General features: G+C 41.1%; 2 protein-coding genes across 2 annotated transcripts in view; one reads left to right on the plus strand and one right to left on the minus strand.

The window, feature by feature from the left end:
* The window catches only part of LOC117407251 (1,4-alpha-glucan-branching enzyme-like), a 267,703-nt gene that overhangs the window by 176,422 nt on the left and 74,718 nt on the right, over positions 1–16,563 (minus strand). The gene's annotated exons all lie outside the window — the stretch shown is intronic.
* LOC131737890 (uncharacterized) lies at positions 1,003–6,773 on the plus strand. The gene is made up of 2 exons (XM_059029677.1): positions 1,003–2,696; positions 6,463–6,773. The coding sequence occupies exons 1-2, from the start codon at positions 1,208–1,210 to the stop codon at positions 6,471–6,473; spliced, it is 1,500 nt and encodes a 499-aa protein (XP_058885660.1). The 5' UTR covers positions 1,003–1,207; the 3' UTR covers positions 6,474–6,773.

Below are 16,563 nucleotides of genomic sequence, written 5' to 3' on the forward strand. Positions count from 1 at the left end.
GTTGTGTTAACCAACCAATTCAATAATTGTATCAATTTATTCTGTCAAAAAAATTGGCTTTCCGCGGCATACCTGCCATTGTATGCAATTACGTAAATCACTGTGCTTTAAAAGTTGATTACTGAGTTACTGATTTTTCTCATCAAGTGTTTTATGAAACACTCACAGTGATGACCTGTGTCCTCGCAAGCACATTGCAATCGCAGATCTAATATGAAACAGGCCCCAGGATTGTGTTACTTAGCATGGGGTAAATCACCTTATGCTAAAAAAACAAATACAAAAAAAGGCCAATTGACTAAAAACCAAGGTATTTACATGGCAACAAGTTTGAAATTCGTACCATATATTTTCACAAGACTTCAGGAGTGACCATCTTATTTGTGACATAACCTTTCGTAACTCACAACTTACTACTACACAAGAAGGCTGTACCATAAGTTCTTTATTAACAACCGAGATATGCTGAAAGTAGTCCTGGCTAACTTAAGAATAGGTTTAAATAAGAAAAACTACTTTGCTTCTTTACAATATGTACAAAAATAAAAAATAAAGGATGCAGCAATTAACAGAGAAGTGACATGTTCTTCAACACATACAGAAATCTTCTTGTAAACCCATTTTAAGAAAGCTGGATTATATCAATAGTCAAATTGGTCATTTGAATTTTGGAAAAAGAAAAACAAAAAAAAACACTACATGGAAAAACCACAATTGCTGTAAAGTACTACCAAATAGCAAGGCAAAAAGCCAATACTTGTATTATTGCATGTAAACCAATGTATTGAAGATCTTGTATGTCTTTGTTGATTTGCCTGGTCAAAAACTTGCAGGTTTGTGTGGCTAGACATTTTTTATACAGTCACCACCCACCATAGCTTAAGCATAAAAAATAGAGTTACAGGTAACATGAAAAGCTGATTTTACAATGGGAAATGTATAACAAACCCACTGTTTCACCAGGGAAGAAATTACCAGACATTTTTATATTGGCCTGTGACAGAGAGAGAAAGAATTCAAACTGTAAATCTCCCTCCCGACCAAAGAAGGCGCTTGGTAAGGTGGATCGTATGCTTCCTCCTAGATGGACTGCCTTGACGGTAGGCGGAAACCGGAAGGTGACCATATTAGGGGGAGCGCGTAGTTGCATGTACCTGGAAGGATTCCATTGCAATCAGCTGCGGGGCGGGCCCCTATTGGAGAAACCATGGCAACGGGTTGTTTGCAAGGAGGAGGTTCTGGGTACAAAGGGGAAGCAGTTACGTTAGTACGGCCCCCTTGCGCTGATGACGGTATCCAGCCGGAGCCTGTGTCTCTGTTATTGTTTTGTTTTGTCTCTGACAGAGGAGGAGTGAGAGTCGGGAGCTGCAGCCGCGGAGCCAGCATTAGACCCGGAGCACGTCCCTCACAGCACAACACAGCACAGCACCAGCACTCACCACGACCCCGGAAGAAAGAGCACAGTTTCGTGCACGGAGGATTGTGGTTCAGGAGTGTCATTCTTTTTGTTAATAAGGACTGTAAACCTGCCGTGTTCCCCCCGATACCATCGCTGGCAAAAGGGGGGGGGGGGTGTTTATTATTATTATTTATTATAATTATTGAAATTAAAACACAGACGTTTTTGGGAGAACTCTGGTCTGGACATTGCCTTTATTATCACCACTCACATCCTGTTCACAAGTGGTGTCAGAAACGGGATTTTACAATGGACCTTGCAGCACTGAACACCATGATGGAGGCTCAGGCACGGAGGCATGAAGAGACCTTGGCAGCGGTGATGGAGAGGATGAATGCCATGTTCCTCGCGGCCAACCAGAGGAGGGAACCGGTGGCCGAACCAGCAGTAGCGCCTCCGAAACCTAAAGTGGTGAAGATGTCGCTGGAGGATGATCCCGAGGCCTATTTAACATCCTTTGAAAGGCAGGCGACAGCAGCCCTATGGCCTCGGGAGTGGTGGGCTACCCAGCTGGGACCCAATCTGATCGGGGAAGCCCAGGCAGCCTACCACGCTTTAACCCATGAACAAGCCATGGATTATGATCTTGTAAAGAAAGCCATCCTTCAGCGACTGGACATCACGGAGGAGACGCACCGCCGCCGGTTCCAGGAGTACCAACGCCCAGAAGGAGTCCGACCCCGAGTAATGGCCCAGCAGTTGGTGGACCAGGTGACCCGGTGGCTCTGCCCTGGTGAACGCACAGCAGAGGAGGTGGCTGAGATTGTCACCATTGAACAATTTATACAGTTGCTGGGGCCAGAAGCCAGTAATTGGGTCAGCCGGCACCGGCCCACCACGCTGGACGCCGCGGTCAGGTTGGCTGAGGGGTACGAGGACTCTATGCCCACACCGCTGCCCACCCCGATACATTCCACGCCGACCTTCATCAGACCCAGGATGGCGGGCCCAAGGCCGGGGCCCCTTCACCCACACACACCCTTCACGTCTGGACCAGCACCCTCACGTTCCCCAACGGGTGGCCTCGCTCCACAACACTGGAGGCCGAGGTCAACCCCCAGCTGGGGTAGAACAGGGGCCCCCTCCCCGCTGTCAGGTCGGCAGCGGGACAACCAGGCTCCGTGGGCGCCTCTCCCTCTGGAATGTTACCGGTGCCATGGGGTCGGCCACCTTGCCCGGAATTGCCCCTCAGCAATGGAGTGTGGTGCGGCTTCGCATTATTTGGTACCGGCGACAGGTAAGTCCAGGGGTAATGATTGGGAGGGACCTTGTATTGTTGATGTGCGGGTTGGTAATGTGAGCACCCACGCATTAGTGGACTCTGGGTGTGGTCAGACCTTGATTTCGGAAACTCTCTTAGAAGGGGTACCTTGGTGGTCACGTGGGTTAGTGGTCATCTCCTGTATCCATGGAGATAACAAGGACTACCCCCTCACTAAATTAGATGTGACCATTGGTAGTCACACCCGCCGTGTAATTGTGGCGGTGGCAAAAAGGTTGCCATACCCTGTTATTTTAGGTCGAGACTGGCCATGTTTCGAAACAATTATAAACCAAAAGGTAGAGCCAGTCTCCGGTAAGACCATAGGAGCAGCGGGGGAAACTATTGGAGATATTTTTCCGCTGCATGCTGATCTGTTCCCCTCTCGGTTCCGCCCAAAAAAAACTAAACGAGAGAGAAGGGTGGAAAAATGGGAGGGCGCATCAATGACACGAGGTTGGGGTTTGGTAGGAGACTCCTCCACGTCTGATAAACGCCAGGGAAAGGGAACTGGGATCCAGTGTGACCGACCGGGCCGAGTTACTGAGACCCCTAGTGCTGAGGCTACCATATCCCCGCTCGATATACCGAAAGTCTGGGACCGAGATGTTGATCTAGCGTACGAGCAAAAAAATGATCCTACGCTGGCTAACCTCTGGGGGCAGGTTCGGTCTATCGAGGGGAAGGAAGTAGATGGCAATCGGCCGCTCACATACCCTCACCACATTGTGCTTGGGCATTTGCTGTATAGAGTATACCGAGCCCCGAGCACAGGGCAGACTGTAACACAGTTACTCGTTCCTCAGTCTTTTCGACATGAGATCATGCGGTTGGCTCATGATGTCCCTTGTTCGGGCCACTTAGGTAGCGAAAAGACTCAGGAACGAATATTGGCTCGATTTTACTGGGCGGGAGTGTACAGTGAGGTGAAGCGGTATGTGGCGACCTGTAGAGAGTGCCAACAGGTAGCGCCGGGGCGGGTTCGCCCGGCACCATTGGTTCCACTGCCCCTGATCAATATCCCCTTTGAACGCATTGCAATGGACATAGTGGGCCCATTGAGCCAGTCTGACTGTGGATATACGCATATTTTAGTAGTGGTGGACTACGCGACCAGATATCCAGAGGCAGTACCATTGAGGTCCACTAGTGCATTAGCGATTGCAAAAGAGTTAGTGCAGATCATAGCGAGAGTAGGGATCCCCAAAGAAATTCTGACTGATCACGGAACTAATTTTATGTCACGGTGTTTAAAGGAACTGTATAAATTATTACAAATTCGATCCATTCGGACCTCCGTTTATCACCCGCAATCGGATGGTTTGGTGGAACGTTTTAATCAGACATTGAAGCAGATGCTGAGGCGGTTTGTCAACCAGGAGCAAAAACATTGGGCTAAACTCCTTCCCTACCTGATGTTTGCAGTGAGAGAGGTGCCTCAGAGCTCGACCGGGTTCTCTCCCTTTGAGCTGCTGTACGGGAGACAGCCACGAGGGGTCCTTGATCTTGTAAAGGAAGGATGGGAGGAGCAAAATAAAGATGCTAAAAACATAGTGAAATATGTAATTATGTTGAGAGATCGCCTGCAATTGGTTGGTCAGTTGGTCACACGAGAACTTAAAACAGGCTCAGCATCGGCAAGAGCAGCAGTACAATAAACAAGCACGGATTCGGACTTTTCGGCCAGGAGATAAGGTACTGCTGCTACTTCCCACTTCGGAGTCTAAACTGTACGCTAAGTGGCAGGGACCATATGAGGTGATGCGGGCAATTGGTAATGTAAACTACGAAATCAGACAACCCGATCGCCGGAACAAAACTGAAATTTACCATATTAATTTATTAAAACCCTACAATGAAAGGGAGGCCCTGTTTATAGCCAATGACAGTATAGAAGAGGATTTTGGTCCCTCTGTCAGTACACCAGCTACAGTTAACATTCCGATGGGGGAACAATTACTTCCTGATCAGAAGTGTGAACTCCGTGGGTTAGTGAAACAATTTGGTGATGTTTTTTCTGACTTGCCTGGCAGAACTAATATGATTGAACATGCTATTATTACTCCCGCAGGTGTCAGGGTTCGAGAGAGACCGTATCGAATCCCGGAGAGTCGCAGGGGTGCCGTTGGCCGGGAGGTGAGGGATATGCTCGAGCTTGGAGTCATTGAGCCTTCCCGGAGCGAGTGGAGCAGCCCGATAGTGATGGTGCCTAAGAAGGACGGCTCCACTCGGTTCTGCGTAGATTTCAGAAAGGTTAATGCCATCTCCAAGTTTGATGCATATCCCATGCCTCGGGTAGACGAGCTCCTCGACCGACTGGGAGGAGCGCGGTTGATTTCGACTTTGGATCTGACGAAGGGATACTGGCAAATTCCACTGACCCAGAGTTCGCAAGAGAAAACTGCTTTCTCTACCCCGGGTGGCTTGTTCCATTTCCAGACCATGCCCTTTGGGTTGCATGGAGCCCCGGCCACCTTTCAGAGACTGATGGACCAGGTCCTAGCGCCCCATCAGCAGTATGCCGCTGCATACATTGATGACGTGGTGATTTTCAGCTCTACCTGGAGAGAGCATATTATTAGACTTTCGGCCGTCCTACAGTCTCTGAGGGAGGCGGGGCTGACGGCTAACCTGGGCAAGTGTGCATTCGGCAAACAAGAAACCCAGTATCTTGGCTTCCTTATGGGTAATGGGCGGGTAAAGCCGATCGCTTCTAAAGTCCAGGCGCTAGTGGAGACGGCGATCCCGAGAACCAAACCGCAGGTGAGATCACTATTGGGGTTAGCAGGCTATTATCGCCGCTTTATCCCCGAGTATGCCACCATAGTTAACCCCTTGGTAGAGCTCACCAAAAAGACGGCTCCAAAAATAGTTAAGTGGACAGGGGAGTGTCAGGGGGCCTTTGACACGATTAAGAGGAGACTATGCCAGGCCCCAGCACTTATTTCACCAGATTTCAGTAAGGAGTTCATCCTCCAGACCGATGCCTCCCAGATTGGTCTGGGGGCGGTCCTGTCCCAGCAAGTTGACGGGGTAGAACACCCGATTATTTACATGAGCAAAAAATTGGCTCCACGGGAGATTAACTACTCCGTCATTGAGAAGGAGTGTTTGGCCATCAAATGGGCCACTCATGCCCTTCGCTATTACTTGCTGGGGCGTTCTTTCACTCTTGTCACTGATCATGCTCCTTTAAGGTGGTTGCATACGATGAAGGACAATAACGCTCGGATAACTCGGTGGTATCTGGCGCTGCAACCCTTCCACTATACAGTGAAACATCGTGCGGGTAAGGAGCATCAAAATGCAGATTTTTTTTCAAGGGAGGGGGGCCCATTGGGGAACTTAGAATTGGCCGAGTGTGCCTTCGGCATCACTCTGAGGGGTGAGATGTGTGACAGAGAGAGAAAGAATTCAAACTGTAAATCTCCCTCCCGACCAAAGAAGGCGCTTGGTAAGGTGGATCGTATGCTTCCTCCTAGATGGACTGCCTTGACGGTAGGCGGAAACCGGAAGGTGACCATATTAGGGGGAGCGCGTAGTTGCATGTACCTGGAAGGATTCCATTGCAATCAGCTGCGGGGCGGGCCCCTATTGGAGAAACCATGGCAACGGGTTGTTTGCAAGGAGGAGGTTCTGGGTACAAAGGGGAAGCAGTTACGTTAGTACGGCCCCCTTGCGCTGATGACGGTATCCAGCCGGAGCCTGTGTCTCTGTTATTGTTTTGTTTTGTCTCTGACAGAGGAGGAGTGAGAGTCGGGAGCTGCAGCCGCGGAGCCAGCATTAGACCCGGAGCACGTCCCTCACAGCACAACACAGCACAGCACCAGCACTCACCACGACCCCGGAAGAAAGAGCACAGTTTCGTGCACGGAGGATTGTGGTTCAGGAGTGTCATTCTTTTTGTTAATAAGGACTGTAAACCTGCCGTGTTCCCCCCGATACCATCGCTGGCAAAAGGGGGGGGGGTGTTTATTATTATTATTTATTATAATTATTGAAATTAAAACACAGACGTTTTTGGGAGAACTCTGGTCTGGACATTGCCTTTATTATCACCACTCACATCCTGTTCACATGGCCTTATTACACTTTTTGCAAGATCTACATCACTTTTGTTCTAGTAAGTGTATTTTAATCAACAGAGTTGGGCACGTTTCTGAAAAAAAAAAAAATTACTTATTACTCGCTTCTCGTTTTTTCAGAAAAAAAATATCATATGATGTCCTAACTTATTACGTAATAAAAAAAAATAGGGCATCATATTATTCATTTTATTTCTTTCTCGTCTTGTCTTGTCCTGCGAAACAGTTGTTGTGACTGTTTATTTTAACTGTTATATACGTCTGGTAATTCATTTATTAAATGTGTCAAACATGTTTTTACAGTTTTTGCCATATAAATACATTTCATTTTTGGCATATAAACAAACAATGTACTGTATATTTCCTGACTTTCAATAATTTTGCATTATGAAGAGAAAATCTACTAATGTTAAAATTCAATAAAACTATGAATATCAAATGAGCAATAACAACAAAAAAATCTATAGAAACCTAACAATATGGTGATAAAGCAGTAACTGTGGCCACCACTGCAATAAATGTGGCCACCACTGTGTAAGCAAGCAAGCAAACAAATAAATAAAAGTGGTACATACAGTCAAGTAAGCCTCCTCTCGATCTTGTCCTATTAAACTTCAAAATACACAGTGGTAGATACGTTTCCCGTGTTTTTGAAGGGTATATCAAAACTGGCATGCATAGATACACATGTTTTTGTTCTTAGTGTTAGCCTTATTAAATGACAAGGCTCATAAAAACTGATTTGATTGCTTCACAGCTTCTTATTGCCTTGAGATATTGTCATCGGGGCTTAGGCTCCGACATTACAGCAGTCTGGCGAGCCAGGGTTAAAAAAAGAAAAGACCACTAGGTGTACAAAAGAGAAAAGGTAACGAGACAAAATTGTTTCTTTTTTGCAGAAAGTAACTAATATTATTACTCAGATTAAAAATGTAATGTGTTATATTACCTCGTTATTGACAAAATATTATTACCAGTAACACATTACTTAAGTAGCGAGTTACCCCAACTCTGTTTCAATGTCAGCAGGCTGCACATCACTAGGGTCCTCACAATATGAGGTTCACAATACAATAAAAATCACAATACAGTAAAGCCCTTTTTAAAAATGATGCTTTTCTTCCAGAGTATTTGTAACCTCCAACCGGTTGGAACCACGCCATTCTAGCTCACTTGGTGTGTGGCATTTTTTTTCATAAGACTTTATAGCTTTATAGAGGCAAATGCAGTTGAATATATTATCAACATACAGTACCAATGTATGTGATTGGGGGAAACTGGAGTTAAAGGGTACAGGCCCAATTTGTTAATGGTTGAAACAGACCAATACAACGTTCAGCAGGATATACCCTGGTTTAGGCTGCCATTGTCCACATTGCAAAGCTGGTGCACTTTTCTTTTAAACCACAAGGAGAGACAGCTTTTAAACTAAAGTTGTGCATGCATATTATGTTTAATGAAACAGAATACACCACGAACGTATGAGTATATGCTGTAAGGATGCCTCATGTATACCCACTGTTCCCTTCAGGGACTCATCGGTTATTCATCCATCCTCATTTGTGGAATGAGCATTCAAGGAACTTTCTGTGTGTGTGTGTATATATATATATATATATATATATATATATATATATATATATATATATATATATAAAGCAATGGAACAGTGAAAACTGAAAGCAATATTTTAAGCTATGTATGTAGACTCCTGTTTAATTAAAAACAGGACTGAATGTCACATTATCTAGCACTGCAGACTGACAATAGAAACAGCACAGTGACTCATTGCGCACGGATACAGGAGTCACTGCATCTACAATCACGCAGTCAAGAAAATGACTGCGGTTCAGCATGAGAGCTGATGAACCAGCAAACCCATAATTTCAAGAGTATACTTTGCCTTTGCATTTTAATGAAACAAGAATTACTGACAGAGAGCACACCTGCAAGAATAAAGGGCTGTTTGGGTGGTAATAGGGCCTGTGGAGATGCGAGTCGAGATAAAACAGTTTTTAGGGAATTTCAACCACCAGTAATTCTAAACAAGAACTAGTTTAACTGTTTATTCAAATGCGCTGTGCCATATGCAGGCAAATTAAATACTTTGCACAAAAATTTAATTTAAAAAATCCGTTGTGTTTAAAAATGTATTGACATGAAACAATGGGAAAAGCTTCAGGATAATGAAAGTGAAGGCCCATTCTTTGTGATTTCATCTGCTAACATTCAGTGTAGGACATCTTTCCATTGATCTATAACAAATGTAATTATCGGTTTTGAAGTTAAGTATGCAATTTGCTGCATGGAGATTTACTCAGTGTAAGTTAACAAGACCACAGCAGTGTCAAGCACGTGATCCACTCTAGTTTAGGAAAATGCACGAAGAATGAACTTCACAGGATGTATATATTTTTTGTTTGTTTAAATTAATTGCAGAAGTTTGTGGTTTTTTTTTTTTATAGATTTCTATATGCATTGGCTTTAATTTCCATTCAACAATGGTATTTTTCACTTTCACTGCTTCTATAAAAAGAAATAATTCTATAAAAAAACAAAGTTTTTTTTTTTTTTTACACCTGTGCCACAGAGTAGGCTACCTCGAGAATGAATTACAAGAAACATCACAATACATTATATCTCAGCATTTCTTCAGACATTCTAATACACCCTTAGAAATAGGTATCGTAAAATAGGACCTACATATGCTGTAGCTAGGCTTTCAGAATAAATATAAATTCCAGGATTTTTATCAGTTTGTTGTTAAGTATACTGTATGTTCCATTGGAACCTTTTAAGCCAGTGATATTCATAATACAGCCCGTGGGTCACATGCTATTACCAGGTATATTGTACACTTCTAGGTCTGGTTTGAAAATAACGTGATATATATATATATATATATATATATATACACACACACACACACATATACACACACACACAGTTTTATAGTTAGAACCATTGATTTAGGGTATAAAAACATGCTCTTTTTTTTTTTGTTTGTTGGTTTAACGGTCCCACTCCTAATGGGATTCAGTATATCAACTTAATATAGAACCCCCAATGTGTCAACACTTTGAGGGGTCTAGCACACCACCAACAAAGCTTTAAATGTGTTTCTCACGTGACTGAAGACAAATTATTCCTTCAGATCAAACCAGGAAGGGCGAGAGGAATGAGCTATAGTAGATATTAGCAATAGTAGATGTAATGAAGCCTATTATTTTACTATCCACCTCAGTGATAGACACTGTAGTGAAGTAGTTGAGATTTTCATTAAGCAATCCTTGAACAACATTGTATTTGTATGCTATATTAGAACAGAAATCAGAAATGCATTAATTGCATTGTGTTATTTAAGGGAGAATTACAGAATGTATGGAGTGTAGGTATACCAGAGAGACTTTCACCACCATCATGTTTATTTATGTGCTCCTCTTGCTTTACTTGACTTCAAACTGCCAATATACCATCTTGTATGTATGATTAGAAATCATCTTATAAGATCTGTGAATAATGTGCCAATATGATATTTACTGTAAAGGTGAACAAATGGCCACAACCTGTATCACAAACCAGCATGCTCTGGTAGACCTGGGTGTCCATGCTCTAGTAGACCTGGGTGAACTGTGTATTATGTCTATGGTATTAATCTCAAAACAGTATATTTGTGCTGAATTCAGAATACTGCAATGCTGCATGTTTCAATCGGCTTTTCTACTCCTTGAACATTGACCTGATAAAGATTTCACATAGGCCTACTTATTTTATGGAAAAAATGTACTTTTGGTAGGATTTACTATAATTCTCTGGAACATAATATAAAACAAGTCTGTTCCTCTGAGCCATTTATCCTGGCAGATATTGGTTAGAAGCAATTATCCACATTATATTTCAAGCAATTTCATGCCCTATTAGTGAATAGCACATGCATGCATAAATAAGTAGAAATCACTCATACTGGTATTTATCTCTCTATTGCTGAGTATTACGTTATAAGTTTTCGTAAGTGCAAAAAAATGGTACTGGAGATCTTTTTTCAAATTGCATATTTTAATAGTTACACATTTATGCCAGTGGTTGTACTTGTATGTGAACTGACAAAGAGGAGAATGAAGCATACAAAGAAATCAAAATATAGAGAAGCAATCAGTTGGAACAAAAGGTATCATCTTATTCTTTATGATGCATTGTACAGATGGAGATGAGCAATTCACAAATAGAGGGGACCTGCTGAATCAATGTGTGCCATAAAGAGATGGAAAACACACTGCCGTTTGTATAAGACAAACATCATCAGCATCAGTAGTAGGTGCAGTAGATTTATGCCATTGAATAGAGGAAGAACTGGTAAGCAATAATCATGAATTAAGCAGTAAACAAACAGCCTTAGGCATTTTAGCTAAAGCGCATTTCAATCGTAAGACAGGCAATCATTAAAACAATATTAACTGATAGATTGCAAGCCTCTAAGTTAAATTACTGTGGCTGCAAATGTGTATGTGTGATTTAGACTATGTTCTCTGATTTAGGTTTCACTTTCACCACTGACAGTCTGAACACATGACAAGTAGCAGGAGGCTATGATGGAAACACAATCAAATCAACCAATGGCTGAATATGTTTTTAAAGGACATGGTTATGGCAATCTAATCTGGTCACTCTGAACCAAACAGCTTACTTCCTGCTACTACCTGAATAACTTGCACCGTGTGTGTAAATCTCAAGACTGAGCTGCCTTGTGTTACAATCCTTATCTAATATACACCTTGCAGACTACCCTATCAAAACCACCAATAAGAGATGGATGCATTAGATAAATAGTAAGGCAGAACTGTCTAACTTCTTTTAAGCTTCACTTAGTTTTTATGTTGTTATCTGGGATGGTAACTGTTAAATTGACAATAATTGTAAGTTGAAACTTAGCCCTAAATGCATGAGAGTTCTACAATTATAAAACCAATTTCCCTTTGTTTAACGGGGTTCTACGGGGTATAATACTATATAGAATACTATAATAAAGTATACTTTTCACCTTGTAAAAAACTGAATAGGACACTGCATCTTTAAGAACCAGGCAGAACACACTTTTCATTGAACTCTCATCCTAGCCACCTGAAGCATGAAAAATACAATTTCTGCTTTCCTGACTCCATTAGATCTTGTTCAAGAAAGATGTGTATTAATGGACTCCATAGCAAAGGTCTCTGCAGCTAGTATTTCAAACTGATGGTTTATTCTGAAGCCCTTTTCCATTCAGTTATATGTCAACCAGGCTGTTTCTCACAGTCTGTGGATTTATATCAGTTGCCCTTTTCCCTTCAAACCTCTAACCTTCCCCAGTAGGTAATACAGGTATAGTTTTACCAGCTATTTTCTGTACATCCTTAGTAACTTTTATAGCTTGATATTTTCCTTGTAAATTTGTTGTTTTATTGGTCTTATCATTATTAAAAGGCTTATTTAGTTGATATGCCAATAGATTTACAAATTTAAAGAATCAATCATGCATATGAACAGTCCATGAGCAGTGCTTGCAGTTCCGTGGCTTTATAGAGTTATAGTGCTCTTCAACATCCTGGTTCCCTTCCATGAATCCTGCTTGCTATGTGGAGACAAGTTAAATGTGCGAAAAAGTCACATTGGATGAAAACCATGATCTCCTCGAGTCAAACTGGATGAAAATCACGTTCCTTGAGAAACCAAACAGAACCTCCAGCTGTTTTTATGAGAACTGCAGAATAATCTTCACAAAATAGTATAAATAATGCATCTTTATTGTGTTTTGGGTCCCCATGATGGTAATTTCCAGTTATGACAAAATAAACTAGCAAGAGCAAACTGCAGCCAAGTTCTTGGTTTGCATTCAAAAGTTTATATACCCCAATGGAAATTTATGATTTCTAGCAATTTCTCGAAAACAAAGAACTTTAGGAAAAATCTTTTGTAGCAAAAGTTTTGCTTTGGTGGATGAGGACAAAGCTACAAGAAATAGATGCTAAATGCTATTATAGTATTGTCTACAAGGTGCTAGAAATTTCAATATGATAATGCTAAACATTCTAGAGAGTATAAAGGGTTTAGGCATAGGATGATTGCTGTCATTACCAATAAGTCAATATGGGAAAAAGTAAAGAGCTATCTAAAGACCTTAGCAGGAAATTACTTATTGTCATAAAGCTGGAGAAGGATACAAGAAGATTTCCAAGCATTTGAGTATCCCAATTTCAACTATTGTTTCTATTATCAAGAAGTACAAGACTCATGGTACTGTCAGAGCGCTCCCTCGGGCTGGAAGAAAAGTTTTTTTCACCAAGAACAAGTAGAAGAATTGTGTGGAGGGTTAATAACAATCCGAGATTGACTGGCAAAGCTAGTCAAAGTAAAATTGGCTTCAAGTGGGACTGAGGTTTCCATTTCAACCATAGGCTGAGTATTGCATGGTGAAGGTCTCAATGGTCGCAGGCCAAGGAAAAAGCTACTCTTAGGAAAATGTCACAAGGACAGTCACTTAAAGTTTGCAAAACCGTGTTTGAGTGATGGATATGAGTTCTGGTCAAAGGTTTTGTGGTGATGAAACAAAAATCTAGCTATTTGGTCACACTGACAGTCGTTACGTTTTGGGGACCAACATATCGCATATACGTTATGTCACAATTCTCTGTCTACCTCTCTACACCAATTGCATGAAGAAATGACTGAATGGATTAACATAGACACCTTCCATCACATTGTGTCAAGGCCCTTAGACAGGGCAAACAGAGGTCCCAATGCTCGGTACAGGTCCTAAAAGTGGTCAGGCAGTGTATGTCAAGACCTTAAATAATACATACATGCTGATAAAACAAAAACAACAGTTCCATTCAGATTTGTACAATAATGAGTGAAAGCAAAATCATTTTCAAGATACAAATCTCACTGAAAAAAACAAAACTGTTTTGACATTTATAAAAAAAAAAAAATTTGGTCTGCAAAATGCAATTTCTTTTAGTACAGTAAAACCTTGCCTGTCTAAAAAATATCAGCATGTCTGTTCTATTGTTTTATCTTTGTTTTCTATTGTTTTAACTTTGTTTATACACAGCCTAATGGGAGTGATGCCACACAAGAGTCTTGTAAGGAACTATTAAAAGTAGCATCATGTTGTGGCTGACTTTTTAAGACACAAACAAAACAAAATGTTTCAAGCCTTTGTCTAACCATGGAAATATAAACAGTACCTTGGATATTTTTTACATACAAAGATCTGTGGACCCCTTGTTTGCATCACCTTTTACATAGTCCAAAACCAGGCATGATGTACAGTATATTGTTATTTAGTTTTAGAAAGGTCCTAATTTTCAAATCTAACAGGACTCTATTTATTGATATTGAAGGTTCTGAAAATTAGCATGCAATTGTGATTCACCTTGTTCATTCACAATGTTAAGTAATCATTTATGTCATTACTTGTGAGAGCTCAGGGATTTCCTCATGTGGGGTAAAATCCACCACTAACAGTGTTATAGATTGGTGTGTACTTAGAGCCATTACTGACTCTATATTGGAAGCTGCAGTTTAGGAGAAAAAGCCAGTTTATACCACAAGCGAGGGTATATCTAGTGTGGGATACATTTGTGTTATTCCACTTAATGGGAACAGCATATTTACCGAGACTGGTTTCAAATGCGTCTTTGTTTACATTCCAATCCAGTGATGTACTGCTCAGATTCAGAATGGCGCTGCGCTTTGGTAGTAAAAACAATACTGTTACGTGTTTTAAAATGTTTGAAATAATTTCAGATGTCTATTGTTGTTTTGATTTGGACCCCTATTTCCTTTAGAACGGGTTTAGGTCAAGAAATGCCAGTTACCGATCTGCCTGCATCTGACTTATCTGAACAGCCTGTAGCCCCTTCAGTAACACCAGTAACAGTGGGAAACAGCAGAGGCAGGCCTAATGAAAAGGAATGATTTCAAATCAGTAGATATTGCAGAAATGAAAAGTTTCCTTAAAAGACAATGAAAACAAAAATACAGTAAAGAAAACTAAAAATGATGTCTTTCTCTTGTAATCCATCTAAAAATACGGTTGTGAAGAGGCCAAAAACAGGGTTCTAAATTAATCCACGTTGAAGCATAGTCTGTTGAAAATGAAAGTAAAGCTCTGCCAGTTAAAATCATTCTTAAATTAATTGATTTCATTTTTTAAAAAAAATACAAATTGTACTGCTATTTATTTAACAAATATACATGTGGTATAAACAGAATATTGAAAGGCTGCTTGTTATATATGGTTTTTATTCACCTTAGGAGGATGTCCTTACTTAAACCTCATACCACGAACGATCACTCAGTATCCTCTATATCAAGGGTTTTCAACCGGGGGTACTTCTTAGGGTCATAGTGGGTACGCAGGACGACTCAGAAATGCACAAATATAAATTATAGTGAAAGAAAGTAATGATCTTGAATTGAGATATTTTTTTAACAGCATTATAGATTCTCTCTAAACCATTGTGCATAAATATTTCAAATTTGTTTAGCAGCTCAAAGTAACCCCCACATAAAAAAAAAACTACAAATGCTCCGGTAAACAAATAATAAATCACAATACTAATATTTTGTTGTTTTTCGGTTTTATTTATTAGGTACGGCTGCATTTATTAACAGCAATAGCGGCTGATTGAATTTGTCGTCGCTGTTTGAAATGGATACATTTCTTACGTGCATAAGAAAAATGAAGAAAATAAAACACAAGAGTCTACAGAAAGTGCAACGCGACAAAGTTATACTGAATCCCTTTGGATATTTTTATGTTGGCTTTAATAACGTTTATCATTGTTAGTTATTATAGTGTTATCTTGAGGTTAATGTTTTTGATATTGTAAACATTTTAAATGTCACACAACTATGCTGAGATGGGAAGTAGGCTAAATGGTAAAGATTACAGTGGAGACTATTCGCGATACAGCCCGTGTGGTAGATGACCATGACTGCAGTTACGTGAATGGAGCCAACGCAAGTCAAGGTCATCTACCACATGGTAGAACACACATGTAGAGGGCTCTATTACAAAACGATTTACCATGAACTTCTGATATTTCACCGTGTAACCTTCCGCTAAGGAAAACAGTCCCTAACATAATTAGAATAGAAAAACAACACACACATAGAGAAAACGGTTTTTATTATTATTATTTGGCTAACATTTATTTATTGGGGTCTTACTCTTTCTTGTTATAATTTATTTGGACATTGGCAGATAAATTAACTGTACAATTGTTGAATAGTCCATGTAGCATAGAGTCAGACTCGAAACTTGTTGTTGGAGGCGGGGCGTCATTCAAGCTGGCAGGGAGTGGATTGGCTGGTGCGGAAAGAATTGAAACAGGGTTGGCAGTTTGCCTGGCTGGTTTTGAGGCTGGGTGTTGTTTGGATCCAGTTGATGACAGAATTGTGGACCAATCGTGTCTTTCCTGTTGATTTGCTGTCCAGTAGCTGCAAATTGAGCATTCATTACGGTGTGCTGTCACAGACATGATTTCCCTTGTCTCTAGACCAGCGTCAGAAAGTAAATGAACAGTAGTTGCTCTTATACAGTGGTTGGGTGTATCTTTTGCTAAGCATTGCTTTTTTGCTCAAGGTAGCCATTAAATTGCCAATCGTGTTTTTCCCTAGTGGTTTGCAGGTGTACCAAATAGGTTGTGTGGCAGCATTTTCAGGAGAGAACGGCTTTGGCTGAAGGTAAAAACATGGTGGATTTTGAGGCATTT

Source organism: Acipenser ruthenus, chromosome 9 (genome assembly GCF_902713425.1).
Source record: "Acipenser ruthenus chromosome 9, fAciRut3.2 maternal haplotype, whole genome shotgun sequence".
NCBI classification, from domain to species: domain Eukaryota; kingdom Metazoa; phylum Chordata; class Actinopteri; order Acipenseriformes; family Acipenseridae; genus Acipenser; species Acipenser ruthenus.

What these genes read in the sequence shown, in the direction of transcription:
- LOC131737890 (XM_059029677.1), top strand. Translation starts at nt 1,208, where the DNA reads ATGGCAACGGGTTGTTTGCAAGGAGGAGGTTCTGGGTACAAAGGGGAA.